This window comes from Oncorhynchus clarkii, chromosome 2 (genome assembly GCF_045791955.1).
Source record: "Oncorhynchus clarkii lewisi isolate Uvic-CL-2024 chromosome 2, UVic_Ocla_1.0, whole genome shotgun sequence".
NCBI classification, from domain to species: domain Eukaryota; kingdom Metazoa; phylum Chordata; class Actinopteri; order Salmoniformes; family Salmonidae; genus Oncorhynchus; species Oncorhynchus clarkii.
In genome coordinates, this window is record NC_092148.1 from 65,402,907 (window position 1) to 65,421,166 (window position 18,260).

Genomic DNA, 18,260 nt, shown 5'->3' on the forward strand with positions numbered 1-18,260 from the left:
TAATAAATACACATTGATTGAATGCAGACCTACCCTTAAACATTAATAAATACATCTTGATTGAATGCAGACCTACCCTATATAGTAATAAATACACATTGATTGAATGCAGACCTACCCTTAAACATTAATAAATACATCTCGATTGAATGCAGACCTACCCTTATACAGTAATAAATACATCTTGATTGAATGCAGACCTACCCTTAAACAGTAATAAATACATCTCGATTGAATGCAGACCTACCCTTAAACAGTAATAAATAGATCTTGATTGAATGCAGACCTACCCTTAAACAGTAATAAATACATATTGATTGAACGCAGACCTACCCTTAAACAGTAATAAATACATCTCGATTGAATGCAGACCTACCCTTAAACAGTAATAAATAGATATTGATTGAATATAGACCTACCCTTAAACAGTAATAAACACATCTTGATTGAATACAGACCTACCCTTAAACAGTAATAAATACATCTTGATTGAATACAGACCTACCCTTAAACAGTAATAAATACACATTGATTGAATACAGACCTACCCTTAAACAGTAATAAATAGATATTGATTGAATACAGACCTACCCTTATACAGTAATAAATAGATATTGATTGAATACAGACCTACCCTATATAGTAATAAATACACATTGATTGAATGCAGACCTACCCTTACACAGTAATAAATAGATATTGATTGAATGTAAACCTACCCTTAAACAGTAATAAATAGATATTGATTGAATGCAGACCTACCCTTAAACAGTAATAAATAGATATTGATTGAATGCAGACCTACCCTTAAACAGTAATAAACACATCTTGAAAAATAACGGAAATTGCATCTGGAATAAAAACTGGAAAGGGTAAAACATGTATTTGATTTTGCACAGCTACACCAATAAAGAAATATATTTCTACATTTTCCATATTAAAAATAAGTCTATATAAAAGGGTATTGGGTTAGAGGGCTGATCTTTCAAATCTGCCTCAGTGTCACAAAATGTCATTCTCCCACAATTTCACACATCTCTGTCAACTACGTAATCTCACTCTATCACAGGAATTTCACACATTGTGATCAAGTGCGCGGTCAAAACTTCACACAACTGTCCCTCTCGGGAAAGAGAGGTCAAGATCATACTCTCAGAATTGTCAAGTATCAGTGTAATTTCTTTTTTTTAAATTAGAATGTAGTGGAAAATGCTAAAATGTTTCCACACAATATATGTATTAGAAATGCAGTGATTGGTGAGGATGTACTGTAGCATCTAACACACAATGACAGCTGCCTGAGCTTCACAGTGACTATTTTCTGTGTGTTTGCGTGTATGTGTAAAAGCACGTAATGCTTGGGTATGCATATGTGTATATGCAAGAATGTGTGTGTGTGTGTGTGTGTGTGTGTGTGTGTGTGTGTGTGTGTGTGTGTGTGTGTGTGTGTGAGAATGGATGTGAATGCATTGTTCGTGACCCACAAGGTGATGGTGTGTGTGCCAGCATGTGTATTTGTGCATGCATACATGAGTTTGTGTGTGTGACTGTATGATGGTGGGGGTGGGAGAACTGGGATTAAGCATGCAGGATCACGACACTGAGACTGGGAGGAGGACCCAGCCTTGCTCCCATGGCCATGCTTGTATACCCAACTCCCAAAAAATAGGTCACTGGAACACAAGAAACACAGCAGTATCAACTCAAAGAATCCTAGTCTGCCAGTTGCGCCAGCCAGTGCCTTGTCGCCCCGTCTGCAAGCCACGTTCAACACTACCAGTCTGCCATGCAACTCTACCCTCCGAACAGACAAACACGTCCTCTGGAATGGAACAGAATTAATACCCAAGGATAAAGAATTGCTAAAGGGACCCCTGAACCCCCCTGAAACCCCCATGTCCCGTCCATCCCCACCCCTCGTCCACCCCCCTATGTCTACCCTTCAAAACTTGGATTTGTCGCAAGAGCTGGAGGGCTGTATTTCTCATCAGAAAGAGATCAGTGCTATAGTATGACCACACTGACTCTAATTTATTAAACACACACCAGCACAGAGAAAGCACACATAACAGATACCATGAGAGTAACAGTCCTATCCACTTAAGAAAAACATCCCAACACACACGTCTTATCATCTGTTTTGAATTTCTAACTTGGTTTCCTCCCAGAATAGATTTTTTTTCCACAGCTTAATTCCCTAGTAATAAACACATTCTGAGGCAGTCTCTCTCTCTCTCTCTTTTTGCAGGAAACTGAAATGGAGAGTTGGCAGGCAGTGAATAGAGAGAAGCTTCACTTCCCTACTTGTTACTCTAGCTGCCTATTGCACCGTGGAAACAGCATGCATGCATTCTGCTCTTACCTTTCATAGCTGAAATCACAAAATACATCATTAAGCTCCGAGTCCATAAGAGAGCACTATCACCAGCGCAAAGCCCTCCACTGCTGTCTCAGCAGCAGCTGGCCAGCACAGCTCTGTCTCTCAGCCTCCGAGCATGAACACACGAGAATCCATGTGACTGTGACATCAGCACTCATGTCCGCCTGTTCCCACCCCCTGCCTTTGATTGGCAAAGCAAGCAGCCAGTGGGGGCGCTGAGAGCTCAGGCTCTGTTTGCATTGCTAAGGCTTGTCTGAGGGCTCGCTAGACACAGCACACTTTCACTATCTTGTCTTGCTTATCATTTAGTGCCAGCATAAAGTCATAACAATTTCTCTGCCAGAAACAAAAACTCCATTCCCTTTTTTGCTTTCATAATGTAAGGAAAATAGGAAAACTAAGAAAAGAGAATAAAAAAGTTCAATAGAGACTCGAATAGAGAGAAAAGGGAAGATAAAATAAGTAGACGAATACATTCAATGAGAATGAGGGAAGGAGATAATATAGAAAACAGAGAGCAAAAGGGATATAATCTAGAGAGGCTGTCTAATTCTCTGTGGCTCAGTGATAACAGAAGTCCTCTCTTCATCTTCTCTAGATGGTACTACTCATTCTGCCTCCAGATGTCTACCTGCAGAGCAGAGCCTTACAGAGCCCAGACGGACGAGTGGAGGACGGATGAGTGGAGGTTCAGCCCATCCCCTGACCTCTCCACAGGACTCACACACCTCTCACCTCCTCTCCCCCTCTCCCACGGCTCACACACGCAAGCTCTGGCAGGTGAGAAAGGGGAGATAGTGACGAAAGGGTTTGGCTCATCCCCTCCACCCCACAGTGACTAGTGGATGAGTTTCTCTCTATTGTTTTCTCTCACCCTCTCCCTCTCACCCCCTCTCACCCTCTCTCTCTCTTGCCCTCTCTCTCTCTCTCTCGCTCCTCTGATAATCTGTTCAGACTCCTTACCAGCTGGCACTATCTGACACAATATTCTGTTCATAGTGCCATCCGGCTCTGGCCAATAACCAACCGGGTTCATTTTGAATTTCCATATCATCCCTTCTCAAGAAATATTCAAAATACTTCATTGCATTATTTAGACATCTTTCATGCTAATAGTTTGGACTGGCAGTTTTACCAAATTAATTTGCAATTTTTGACATGCCCAGTTATTATTTGGCAAACATCCCTCTAATGTTCTATGTGTATATGTCTACAGCCAACTTGTCCTATTGGTACTGCTGCAGGAAGGGTATACTGTGTATACAGTAGGGATCACGACCTATGATACATCAAGTATGCAAATGAACCTCCTGCCCATGACGCCATAAATCTAGCAAATTAACGTGTTTCATTATGACCTCTACATGATCCATTAGAGAAACTATAAACACATTAGCTCATGTTATGTCAACACGGGTCTGTCACTGCACACAATCTAATGAACAAAATATAATTCAGCTGTAGATATCATCAAATGAAGCGTGTCATGGTTACAAACGAGTGAACGTGATGAGGTGGTAAACACATTTAATTCCCCCGTCACACTGAAACCTAGTGTCTCTCAGGTTGGATAACCACAATACCCTGTGTTGCTCTCTATATAAGTCAGTCTGCTGGCCCACGCAGAGCCAGGTTAAACTGTCACTTTCAGCACAGAAAACACTGTGGTGTGGTTGCCTTGGCTGTGTGCTACTAGTTTCTACAGTATCAGTAAGTCTAAAATCAAGAGCCATCTCACTGCTGTTGTTGTGAGGTCCTTGTTTATAAAACAGCATGGCTTTGGCCCCTGGGTGGCCAGGCCCCACTGTGACATCACATACACTTTCTCCTGGCTGCACTCTGCTCTGCACTTTCTTCCCAGACTTTCAGATGACTGCAGATAATAACAGTTTAGTCTAAAGGCTGCTTATCTCTGAGGAAAGGAACATCTACACTACACTACACTGTCTGTGTGTGAAAGAGAGAGTGGGAAGGATAGAGTCGAGTTTGTTTGTGTGCATTGTGTCTGTATGTTTACTGTGCGTGAATCTGTATGACTTTTGTAAAACCTTGGTTGAGGACAATGTGTGAAAGCACCCACCAGGCATCATTGACACAATAAGGATCAGACAAGCTAAATGCCTTCTATGCTCTCTTCAAGACAAGCAACACTGAACCATGCATGAGAGCACGAGCTGTTTCAGATGACTGTGTGATCACTCTCTCCGTACCCGATGTGAGTAAGACCTTTAATTAAACAGTTTAACATTCACAAGGCCGTAGGGCCAGACTGATTACCAAGTTGGCAAGTGTGTTCACAGACATTTTCAACCTCTCCCTGACCAAGCATGTCATATCTACATGTTTCAAGCAGACCAACATAGTCCCTGTGCCCAAGAATGCCAATGTAACCTGTCTAAATGACTATCGCTCCGTAGCACTCACATTTGTAGCCATGAAATGCTTTAAATGGCTGGTCATGGCTCACATCAACACCATCATCCCATCCCTGGAGGCATACCGCCTCAACAGACCCACAGATTATGTAATCTCTATTGCACACCACACTGCCCTCTCCCACCTGGACAAGAGGAACACCTATGTGAGAATGCTGTGCATTGACTTCAGCTCAGCATTTAACACCATAGTGCCCTCCAAGCTCATCACTTAGTTAAGGACCCTGGAACTGAACTCCTCTCTCCACAATTGGATTCGGGACTTCCTGATGGGCCGCTCCCAGGTGGCGAGGGTAGGCTAAAACCCATCCGCCTTTGCTGGCCTTCCACATGGGGGCCCCTCAGGGGTGAATGCTTAGTCCTCTCCTGTACTCCCTGTTCACCCACACAACATTGTGGCCGTGCATGACTACAACACCATCATTAAGTTTGCTGACGACACCACGGTGGTAGGCCTGATCAACATCGACGATAAGACCCTATTTGGCTGTAATATTATCATCTCTCGAAGAGCATACTCACAACTACAAATGTCTGATTATTCCATGCAAAATAATTGAGTACATTTGCACAGTGGCAGCAGGTAGCCTAGTGGTTAGAGCGCTGGGCCAGTAACTGAAAGGTTGCTGGATCGAATCCCTGAGCTGACAAGGTAAAAATCTGTCATTCTGAGCAAGGCAGCTAACTCACCCCTCCCTGGGTGCCGTGGATGTCAATTATGGCAGAACCCTGCACCTCTCTGATTCAGAGGGGTTGGGTTAAATGTGGAAGATTCAGTTACACAACTGACAAGGTATTGCATTTAGCTCTATCATATGAGTTATACAGCAAATAACTGCATGCTTTCAGGAGCCGTAGATATCAATTGATTGTGTACTGTAATTCCAGATTTGTGAGGGTACCACCAGATGAAGATCATCAAAGGTAAATTGTTAATGCTATTTCTGACTTTTGTGACACTCTCCTTGGCTGGTAAATGGCTGTATGGGTTTCTGTGGCTAGGTGCTGACCTAACATAATCGCAAAGTGTGCTTTCTCCGTAAAGCCATTTTGAAATCTGACACAGCGGTTGCATTAAGGAGAAGTTTATCTTTATTTGTATGTTTAACACTTGTATCGTTTATCAATGTTTATGATGAGTATTTCTGTAATTTGATGTGGCTCACTGCACTTTCACCGGATGTTTGTTATCGAACAAAACATACATGTATTGTGTAACATGAAGTCCTATGAGTGCCATCTGATGAAGATCATAAAAGTTTAGTGATTAATTTAATCGCTATGTCAGACTTTTGAGCCCTCTCCTTGGCTGGAAAATGGCTGCATGGTTTTCTGTGACTAGGTGCTGACCTAACATAATCACATGGTATGCTTTCGCAGTAAATCCTTTTTGAAATCGGACACTGTGGTTGGATTTACAAGAAGTTTACCTTTAAAATGGTGGATAATACTTGTATGTTTGAGGAATTTTAATTATGGGATTTCTGTTGCTTTGAATTTGTCGCCCTGCAATTTCACTGGCTGTTGTCGAGGTGGGACGCTAGCATAGCGGAGCAGGTCGAGAGCTTCAAGTTCCTCGGTGTCCACATCACTAAGGATCTATCATGGTCCACACACACCAACACAGACTTGAAGAGGGTAAGACAACGCCTCTTCCTTCTCAGGAGGCAGTAAAGATTTGTCATTGGCCCTCGGATCCTCAAAAAGTTATACAGTTGTACCATTAAGAGCGCCTTTACTGGCTGCATTACTGCCTTGTATGGCAACTGCTTGGCATCTGACCGCAAGGCGCTGCAGAGTGTAGTATGTACAGCCAAGTACATCACTGGAGTTCAGCTCCCTGCCATCCAGGACCTCTACACCAGGCAGTGTCAGGGGAAGGCCCTAAAAATTGTCAGACTCCAACCTCCCAAGTCGTAGACTGTTCTCTCTGCTACCTCACAGCAAGCGACACCGATGCACCAAGTATGGAACCAACAGGACCCTGACTAGATTCTACCCCCAAGCCATAAAACTGTGAAGCATTTTTTATTATTTTGGCTCTATACTCTGTATGTAGCACATGGGGATGTGTGAAACTTTCTCTCAGCCTTAAGTGTCCCGCTTGCGTCGCCTCATTAGCTACCTATTGAGGTGGCACGATCGGCTAAGAGGTCCCGAGTTTGCGCCAGGTATGGGCTGAATCGTGAGAAAGTGGTATTCGCTAAGCAAGCAGAGTGACATCCTTTACAGTGGTGCCTAGTGACTCAGATCTACAGTTGTGCTCAGCTCAATGCCGGTGTCGCTGTTGAGTAAATTTGAGAGGTGAATGTAGCACATGGGAATGTGAGAAACTTACTCCTCTGTGTCCTGCTTGCATTGCCTCATTAGCTACTAAGCTGTGTGACGTACTGTACATTAATGTGGATTCTACCATCATTACGGGTAATCCTGAATGAATCGCGAATAATGATGAGTGAGAAAGTTAGACGCACACATATCATAATCCCAAGACATGCTAACCTCTCACCATTACAATAACAGGGGAGGTTAGCATTTGGAGGGGAGGTAGGATATTTTTGTGTTTAACTTTCTCACTCATCCTTATTAACGATTCATTCAGGATTATCTGTAATCATGGTAGCATCTACATTCATCTAGAAGTGTTTAGAAACATATTCTATTCTTATTTACAATAAAAATGACGCAATACATTATTTACCATTAATTTCTATTGGGCACAAAATTCTGAAACACAACCAAAACAAACAGAAAATGCATCCAATAAATGTTTAGAGTCATAAGCTTGATGTAGTCATTGTGTGCTGTGAATTTGAGATCAAATACTTAACTTTTTATTGCTTTAATACACATACGTATAAGTGAATTTGTACCAAAACTTTTGCGCCCGTAAAATGGGGGGGGGGACTTTGTACAAAAGTGTTGTAATTTCTAAACGGTCCACCCGATATGGATACAAATACCCTCATTGTCAATGTTTGATTTCAAACTCAAACTGTTGAAGTATAGAGCCAAAAGAAGACACCATGTTTTACTGTCCCAATAATTACAGAGGGCACTGTAGTTAGTCTGGGCAGCTATGTGTCATGTACTGTCATGTTGTGTCTTGTCTCTGTCCTTTCCCTTCACCCTGTCTCCCTCTGCTGGTCGTTATTAGGTTACCTTTTCTCCCCCGCTTTCCCCCAGCTGTTCCTTGTCTCCTCCTAACTACCCATTCACCCTGTTTCCCACCTGTTCCCTTTTTCCCTCTGATTAGGTCCCTATATCTCTCTCTGTTTCTGCTCCTGTCTTTGTCGGATTCTTGTTTGTTGTGTTTCATGCCTGAACCAGACTGTCGTCATGTTTGCTGTAACCTTGTCTTGTCCTGTCGGAATCTGCCGGTCCGTCTGAGCCTACCTATGTTTGGTAATTAAAGAAGCTCTGTTTAAGTTAATTCGCTTTTGGGTCCTCATTCACGTACCGTAACAGAAGAATCCGACCAAGAATGGACCCAGCGACTTCGGATCCTCTCCACTCAGCCGTCGGGATCCAGGGAGCGATGCTAGGCAGACACGAGCAGGAAGTGTCTGCTGCTCGACATGCCGTTGAGACCCTGGCCACCCAAGTCTCCAACCTCACAGAACAGGTTCACCATCTCCGCCTCGATCCACCGGCCACTTCCAGGGCTTTCGAATCTCCGGAGCCCAGAATCAATAACCCGCCGTGTTACTCTGGGGAGCCCACTGAATGCCGCTCGTTCCTCACCCAGTGTGATATTGTGTTTTCTCTCCAGCCCAACACTTACTCCAGGAGCACTGCTCGTGTCGCCTACGTCATATCTCTCCTTATTGGACGGGCTCGTGAGTGGGGCACGGCAATCTGGGAGGCAAGGGCTGAGTGTACTAACCAGTATCAGGACTTTAAGGAGGAGATGATACGGGTTTTTGATCGATCTGTTTTTGGGGAGGAGGCTTCCAGGGCCCTGTCTTCCCTATGTCAAGGCAATCGATCCATAACAGACTACTCTATTGAGTTTCGCACTCTTGCTGTCTCCAGTGGCTGGAACGAGCCGGCCTTGCTCGCTCGTCTTCTGGAGGGTCTCCGCGCAGAGGTAAAGGATGAGATTCTCTCCCGGGAGGTTCCTTCCAGCGTGGATTCCTTGATTGAACTCGCTATTCGCATTGAGCGACGGGTTGATCTTCGTCACCGAGCTCGTGGAAAGGAGCTCGCGCTCTCCGTCGCCCCCCTCTCCGCATCACTACCATCTTCCTCTGCCGGCTCGGGTGCTGAGCCCATGCAGCTGGGAGGTATCCGCATCTCGACTAAGGAGAGGGAACGGAGAATCACCAACCGCCTCTGTCTCTATTGCGGTTCCGCTGGTCATTTTGTCACTTCATGTCCAGTAAAAGGCCAGAGCTCGTCAGTAAGCGGAGGGCTACTGGTGAGCGCTACTACTCCTGTCTCTCCTTCAAGATCCTGCACTACCTTGTCGGTCCATCTACGCTGGACCGGTTCGTCAGCTTCCTGCAGTGCCTTAATAGACTCTGGGGCGGAGGGCTGTTTTATGGACGAGACCTGGGCTCGGGAACATGACATTCCTCTCAGACAGTTAAAGGAGCCCACGGCCTTGTTCGCCCTGGATGGTAGTCCTCTCCCCAGGATTCAGCGTGAGACGCTACCTTTAACCCTCACTGTTTCTGGTAATCATAGTGAAACCATTTCTTTTTTAATTTTTCGTTCACCTTTTACACCTGTTGTTTTGGGCCATCCCTGGCTAGTTTGTCATAATCCTTCCATTAATTGGTCTAGTAATTCTATCCTCTCCTGGAACGTCTCTTGTCATGTGAAATGTTTAATGTCTGCTATCCCTCCTGTTTCCTCTGTCTCTTCTTCACAGGAGGAGCCTGGTGATTTGACAGGGGTGCCGGAGGAATATCACGATCTGCGCACGGTGTTCAGTCGGTCCAGGGCCACCTCTCTTCCTCCACACCGGTCGTATGATTGTAGTATTGATCTCCTTCCGGGAACCACCCCCCCCCCGGGGTAGACTATACTCTCTGTCGGCTCCCGAACGTAAGGCTCTCGAAGATTATTTGTCTGTAGCTCTTGACGCCGGTACCATAGTCCCCTCCTCCTCTCCCGCCGGAGCGGGGGTTTTTTTTGTCAAGAAGAAGGACGGGTCTCTGCGCCCCTGCATAGATTATCGAGGGCTGAATGACATAACAGTGAAGAATCGTTATCCGCTTCCTCTTATGTCTTCAGCCTTCGAGATCCTGCAGGGAGCCAGGTTTTTCACTAAGTTGGACCTTCGTAACGCTTACCATCTCGTGCGCATCAGGGAGGGGGACGAGTGGAAGACGGCGTTTAACACTCCGTTAGGGCACTTTGAATACCGGGTTCTTCCTTTCGGCCTCGCTAACGCTCCAGCTGTCTTTCAGGCATTAGTCAATGATGTCCTGAGAGACATGCTGAACATCTTTGTTTTCGTTTACCTTGACGATATCCTGATTTTTTCACCGTCACTCCAGATTCATGTTCAGCACGTTCGACGTGTCCTCCAGCGCCTTTTAGAGAATTGTCTTTTTGTGAAGGCTGAGAAGTGCACTTTTCATGCCTCCTCCGTCACATTTCTCGGTTCTGTTATTTCCGCTGAAGGCATTAAGATGGATCCCGCTAAGGTCCAAGCTGTCATTGATTGGCCCGTCCCTAAGTCACGCGTCGAGCTGCAGCGCTTTCTCGGCTTCGCGAACTTCTATCGTCGTTTCATCCGTAATTTCGGTCAGGTGGCAGCTCCTCTCACAGCCCTTACTTCTGTCAAGACGTGCTTTAAGTGGTCCGTTTCCGCCCAGGGAGCTTTTGATCTCCTCAAGAATCGTTTTACATCCGCTCCTATCCTTGTTACACCTGACGTCTCTAGACAGTTCGTTGTCGAGGTTGACGCGTCAGAGGTGGGCGTGGGAGCCATTCTTTCTCAGCGCTCCCTCTCTGACGACAAGGTCCACCCATGCGCGTATTTTTCTCATCGCCTGTCGCCGTCGGAACGTAACTATGATGTGGATAACCGCGAACTGCTCGCCATCCGGTTAGCCCTAGGCGAATGGCGACAGTGGTTGGAGGGGGCGACCGTTCCTTTTGTCGTTTGGACTGACCATAGGAACCTTGAGTACATCCGTTCTGCCAAACGACTTAATGCGCGTCAGGCGCGTTGGGCGCTGTTTTTCGCTCGTTTCGAGTTCGTGATTTCTTATCGTCCGGGCTCTAAGAACACCAAGCCTGATGCTTTGTCTCGTCTCTTCAGTTCTTCAGTAGCCTCCACTGACCCCGAGGGGATTCTCCCTGAGGGGCGTGTTGTCGGGTTGACTGTCTGGGGAATTGAGAGGCAGGTAAAACAAGCGCTCACTCACACTCCGTCGCCGCGCGCTTGTCCTAGGAACCTTCTTTTCGTTCCCGTTCCTACTCGTCTGGCCGTTCTTCAGTGGGCTCACTCTGCCAAGTTAGCCGGCCACCCTGGCGTTCGGGGTACGCTTGCTTCCATTCGCCAGCGTTTTTGGTGGCCCACCCGGGAGCATGACACGCGTCGTTTCGTGGCTGCTTGTTCGGTCTGCGCGCAGACTAAGTCCGGTAACTCTCCTCCTGCCGGCCGTCTCAGGCCGCTTCCTATTCCCTCTCGACCGTGGTCTCACATCGCCTTAGATTTTGTCACCGGACTGCCTTCGTCAGCGGGGAAGACTGTTATTCTTACGGTTGTCGATAGGTTCTCTAAGGCGGCTCATTTCATTCCCCTTGCTAAGCTTCCTTCTGCTAAAGAGACGGCACAAATCATCGTCGAGAATGTTTTCAGAATTCATGGCCTTCCGTCAGACGTCGTTTCGGACAGAGGTCCGCAATTCACGTCTCAATTTTGGAGGGAGTTTTGCCGTTTGATTGGGGCTTCCGTCAGTCTCTCTTCCGGCTTTCACCCCCAGTCTAACGGTCAAGCAGAACGGGCCAATCAGACTATTGGTCGCATCTTACGCAGTCTTTCTTTTCGTAACCCTGCGTCTTGGTCAGAACAGCTCCCCTGGGCAGAATACGCCCACAACTCGCTTCCTTCGTCTGCGACCGGGCTATCTCCTTTTCAGAGTAGCCTCGGGTACCAGCCTCCGCTGTTCTCATCTCAGTTCGCCGAGTCCAGCGTCCCCTCCGCTCAGGCTTTTGTCCAACGTTGCGAGCGCACCTGGAAGAGGGTCAGGTCTGCACTTTGCCGTTATAGGACGCAGACTGTGAGGGCTGCTAATAAGCGTAGAACTAAGAGTCCTAGATATTGTCGCGGTCAGAGAGTTTGGCTCTCCACTCAGAACCTTCCCCTTAAGACGGCTTCTCGCAAGTTGACCCCGCGGTTCATTGGTCCGTTCCGTATTTCTCGGGTCATTAATCCTGTCGCAGTTCGACTTCTTCTTCCGCGATACCTTCGTCGCGTCCACCCGGTCTTCCATGTCTCCTGCATCAAGCCCGTCCTTCGCGCCCCCGCTCGTCTTCCCCCCCCCCCCCCATCCTTGTCGAGGGCGCACCCATCTACAGGGTCCGTAGAATTTTGGACATGCGTCCTCGGGGCCGTGGTCACCAGTACCTCGTAGATTGGGAGGGGTACGGTCCTGAGGAGAGGAGTTGGGTTCCCTCTCGGGACGTGCTGGACCGTGCGCTGATCGAGGATTTCCTCCGTTGCCGCCAGGTTTCCTCCTCGAGTGCGCCAGGAGGCGCTCGGTGAGTGGGGGGGTACTGTCATGTACTGTCATGTTGTGTCTTGTCTCTGTCCTTTCCCTTCACCCTGTCTCCCTCTGCTGGTCGTTATTAGGTTACCTTTTCTCCCCCGCTTTCCCCCAGCTGTTCCTTGTCTCCTCCTAACTACCCATTCACCCTGTTTCCCACCTGTTCCCTTTTTCCCTCTGATTAGGTCCCTATATCTCTCTCTGTTTCTGCTCCTGTCTTTGTCGGATTCTTGTTTGTTGTGTTTCATGCCTGAACCAGACTGTCGTCATGTTTGCTGTAACCTTGTCTTGTCCTGTCGGAATCTGCCGGTCCGTCTGAGCCTACCTATGTTTGGTAATTAAAGAAGCTCTGTTTAAGTTAATTCGCTTTTGGGTCCTCATTCACGTACCGTAACACTATGTGGTTAACTATTTAACTATCTGCATTGACCCTTTTTGCACAAACCTTTTTTACTCATCATGTACACTGCTGCTACTGTTTACTATCTATACTGTTGCCTAGTTACTTTATTCCCAGTTATGTGTGCATATCTACCTAAATTATCAACTCTGTACTGGTAGCCCGTGAATATAGTTAGTTAGTGAATATAGCTAGTTATCCTTACTACTTTTCTATTACTTCTCTATTTTCCTTCTCACTGCATTGTTGGTAAAGGCCCGTAATCAGAATTTCACTGTTAGTCTACACCTGTTGTTTACAAAGCATGTAACACATACTATTCTATTTGATTTGACTGTCAAAGCATACTAGCCACAATGCATCCTGAGAGTGTCACACTATACTGTAATAATCTGTCTCAATGCAGGCTTTCTTCTGGATAAAGCTTCTGCATCCTAGGCACAGTGAGAAGAGCAGACATACTGGACCAGCTGACTTACAGCTACAAGTCAAGAAATACCTGGTGTTTCTGAGGACAGCTGCTGCCAGAAATGCCACTTCCTCTGTATGCAGAATGATGGAACGCTCCCCTGACTACAGCGCATTCACAATGACAGTATGCCAATACTGAGGTGTTGCTGAACTCATTACCACATTGCTTAAATCACAAAACAACTGACAGTTAATGTCTTTATATGAATGTGGTGATGTAATGTAAGATCAATGATATGTCTGTAATCCATGAACTATGCAATGGTACACTGATGTCATTGGTTTACCCTGTCTTTTGTGTGTTATACCACCTCTTCACGTTATGACATTGAATATCCTCCACGGTTATAGTCAATAAATATCCCAGGTGATGTGACTCTTTGATCTCTATTCAGTTCCATCTGGAGATGGACTAGTACCCATCATGTCTTGCATATAACCTATCCCAAATCAGAGGGGTAAAAATTAGCAATGACTCCTTGATGTGTGTGCAGAGTCAGTGTCCGTTTTTCCACAGATAACCAGCTCTAGATGCAGTCAAGAGGTGACCTGGGCTGAGCCGGACTGCAGTGGGTCCACACTCACTGCCTCTCTGCATAAATACCGGCCCAGTCAAGTGTCTTGCGCTCCTCTGTGATTAATTCTAGCAAATGTATTTATTGTAAACAAGCCCTGTGGGATGGAATTCAATTGAGAGGAGACTCGGAGCCTCCACTGGTGCCCTGGAGGAGAGGACAAGAGCCGATAATGGCCTCATTAGCAGTCTGTCAGTAGCCATCCCACATCCCACGCCTTCCCTCACTGCCTGTCTGGGCTGGCTGACTTGGGACGCAGCTGACCCATGTTAACTACAACAGTACCACGCCACTGCCCTAACACTCCACACCACAGAGCATAGAGAGCATAGAGAGCATAGGGACTAAGTGCTCATCATCCTCTGTCTCCCAGGATTACAACACATATCAGAGATACAGATACAACGACGAATGGTGAATAATCCATACAGCGACATGGACGATGTGGAGGTGAATGTGTATGTGTGTATTGCCAGCCCCCAGCTGAAGTAGAATTAACAAGATCCAACAATCACCCAATGAAAACAATACAGATCAATTTAATATAAATTCCAAGCAGTGGAGGGCATAATATCAAACCATAACAGCACCGACCCATACGGGACAATCATAAACCAATTTAGAGCCATTTCAGGCAATTTCCTGCGGCTTCCACTTGTGGGGAAGACTTCAATAAATCACACAGACAACAAAGGGAATATCTATTTCAGGGAAAATAGGAGACTATTGGGGTTCTTTCAGTGGGGTGGGAGCAGCGCATTTAAAGAGGGGTTTGAAGAGTTTAGAAACATACATCTATGCCGCCATGCCTGTGGAGGAGTGTCACGGTATAATGTATACCTAGAGAAAATGCTGTGGAAACATTATTGATAATGGACTTTCCATTGAGCATGGTGGGCTGTGCGGTGTGGACTGACTCAGGTGGCTGTAGAGGAGAGTGGTGGTGGTGGGCTGCTGACTGACTGACTCACAGTGACAGTGTGATCAGTGGACTCTCCATTAGTGACTGTACAATGCTCTCCATATGAGGAGCACCAGGCCAAGCCAGTATCAGCCACAGCCCAGCTCACAAACCCAGCCCATATTTATAGAGCAGTAAGGCCACACAGAAAAAAGACAAAAGCCTCAGTAAAATGACATGTAAGAGCTGGTCCACCATTACTACAACTGCAGGGGGAGGTGCATTAGGTTACGCCATAACTGACATTATAACTGTATACACATAGTCACTACAGTCTATTTACTATAATGTGGGCGAATAAAACAGCTACAACCTCTGGTACTAGGTCTACTAAGAATGTCTGCTAAATGACTCAAATGTAAATGACTCAAATGTAAATGACTCAAATGTAAATGACTCAAATGTAAATGACTCAAATGTAAAATGTACTATCACCATCATTTATAAAGTATAGCTACAATTTGCTATTTGGTCTCCATGCTCATCCAATCTCTGAGAACAATCATACATTCCATATATGTAAGTCAATTACATGAATTTGATTTAGATTTTACAACACAAAGCTCTTATGTGTTAAATACGGATGATACGAGAAGAGTTACGACATCTACCACAGAAGAGGGTTCAGTGGACTTGAAAAGATGTGCGTCATGATGGAAATAAACTATGGAAATGTCAAAATGTTGTGCAGGGAAGTGCATGTCTGCTCTAAATTAAATGAGGACCCTTCCAGGTATTAAAGAATATGGAGACATTTGGCAGTAAACAATTTGATAAGCAGTAAACTCCTCTAATTGAAAACATCCGATGCCCCCCAGCAGCTAGTTTGTAGTGGTTTGACGTTGTTGTTGTTGTCATCGCTCTGTTCAGTTTAATAGAACTGGGATGCCAGGATGATCCCTTTGTCATTGGGCATTTCTTATTTTGTAATATGAGTAATGTGAGAAGGAGACAAAATGTGTTTACAAGATGCAGAATAGGATCGGCTCCTCATTTGATCACGATGGGTCAAAACAATAACTCATCTCTGTGAAAGGTATTTGATTATGGATTACAAGGAGGTTGCTATTAGAATATAAAAAGTAAATGTATCAGTAAATCAATTAAACAGAATTGTGCCCACTTCAGATGCACAGTAAATTCATGAAGATCATGACAAAAAGAAAAGAAAGCTGCCTTTGAGCTGTAGAAGCATATTCGATAGCACTGACAACACGTCCAACAAATATGAATACACATCAAATTGTACAATCATGTGTCCCGAGTCCCTTTTGCACAAAGCTGCCTGTGGGGATAGAGGGGGAAGCCATATTAGGCTTGAGAGAGAGGCAGCATGAGAAGAGGGAGAAGGAGAGATTATAGGAGGCATTGCAGCCATGCAAGAGGCTTAGCCTGCCTAGGCGGGAGGCGGAACCCTGTGAATTCAAATGAACTGGCAAGACTCCCCAAAACCAGCCTTTCCATCTCCAGCAGGACAGAGTGGAGGGTGATTAGGCACTCTGCACCCCTCTGCAACTCTTCCACGACAAACCAAATAGAGCAGGTCATTTTCCCTGTGATAATTATGTCCATAACCAGTCATGAGGGATTGGTAATGGACCTGCTTATTCTTCATGGGCTGTCGTGGGGAAAGGCATGATTACGTTTATTTTGTTGTTGTTGAGGGGTGACTCTTGTAAGAGCAGCGGTGGCTGTTGTAAAGGCCAGCAGGGGAACTTGGCCTTTGCGGGGGAAGTTAACGAATTAACTTCATTATTGAGGCACATACCAGAGAGACCCCCTGGAGTGTGTGATGCATTACCTAGTGTCAAACCGACACACTCCCCCAACATCTCCAATATAGAGCAACATCAACTCTGGGGGAGGTAGGCATGTAAACTAAAATAGTTAACCTTCTGACTTGAAGGGAAGAACAAAAAAAGTGCAACAAACAAGGATGTTCACAGAAATGGTTTCTATATATTTCTGTTTCAAACAGAAATTCAATGAGCTCCTTAGTGAAACAAAATGTGTATCCCTGCTTGTAAATTAGAAAGTGCACTAATGGTTTTCTGTCTTAATTCACCAAGCCCTTCTCTCTGGATACACAACGATGAATAATGAGGGAAGCCTGCTCCTGTGACTGCTCTGTACAGAACACCTCTGAAGAAAACTGTTTTAGCCTTAAAATAACAATGTTCTGTGTTTATTAAAAAGAACTCTGCTCAAGCATGAAAGTAACTTCTCCAAAGTTCACAGCACTCTATAAAACCAGCGACCCACCAGAGGGACTAACTTTTAAGAAGGAGGGAGATCTTCAGGCTATGGATGAACACAGCACTTAGTCTTCCCCCTTCTGTTGGGCCTTGCTGGAGTTTCTCCATGGAGGACGACTGATCTAGCAGTAGCACTTTAAGTCGGTGCGCTCTGACCACTTGACTTATGAGGATGCCATGGGTGCGATGGATTGATTCATCACAGGGTGTGCTCCTCCTGCATTCTTGCATATTAGTAATGTGGTCCGCAGAGGAGGAGGCCTGTCACTACTCTGTACCTGGACCCCACGAACAAGGTAGGTCAACAGGAGGCGTCAGCGCACTGGCCCACTTTTAGTCTTTCACAGCACCTTTAAGTTTCCACGGGCTCCGCCAGCCCAGAGCACGGAGAGACAGACATGCTGAGCTGGGCCTGGGCTGTACATACAGGACAATCCACAGACATCAGGCTTGATATGAGCAATAGGTTATTTATGAGTTATTTCTGAGTTAAATGTGTGATTTAACTTCTATCTTCATTTGTATCATATAATAATTGAAAGTCGGTCCAGCAACATAACAACAAAGGAATGAGTGTGCCTCAAAGAAGACATACTTGTAAGTGAGATATTGTGCCCTCCAAACCAACACAGGCCTGAGGGAATTTCATCAGAAGGCTGGGTAGTCTTCTGTAATATCAGCGCAACAAAATGTTATGAGCGCCAAGCACATGATCATCTGTTCTTCTTTCATATAATATAGAGCCACTTTAAGTCAGTATAAGCTTTTGACCTGAATACTGCAGGTAATGCAAGTTAAACACCTACTTCTGTATTCATGTTTGTCATTTTACTAGTGAAGATTAGGTAAAAAAGGCTATTTGAAACCAAAACACAGGATTAAAGGATAATGCTGCTATGTGTCTTCTGAGTCGACCTTGATTCTGTAATCAAGCACTATACTGTAACAGCATGTTTCTCTTACTCTTATAGTCAATACACTTTCTGTACAGCTGCTCACTTAGACTTAATGGCAAACACTTGATGGTACAATTCTGTCTGAGGGAGAAAACTATTT

The 18,260-nt window shown here is 45.4% G+C and overlaps 1 protein-coding gene across 2 annotated transcripts in view; it reads right to left on the minus strand.

Annotated features, from left to right (window-relative positions):
* Positions 1 to 18,260, minus strand: part of LOC139371985 (RAR-related orphan receptor A, paralog a) — a 288,440-nt gene that overhangs the window by 69,828 nt on the left and 200,352 nt on the right. Inside the window, exon 1 of one of the 2 annotated variants that reach the window (XM_071111976.1) lies at positions 2,363 to 2,484. The exons of the other annotated variant lie outside the window; for it this stretch is intronic. Coding sequence (XP_070968077.1) covers positions 2,363 to 2,393 — 31 coding nt within the window. The 5' untranslated portion in view covers positions 2,394 to 2,484. Of the gene's footprint in view, positions 1 to 2,362; positions 2,485 to 18,260 lie in introns of those variants that run through there. 2 annotated transcript variants of the gene reach the window in all.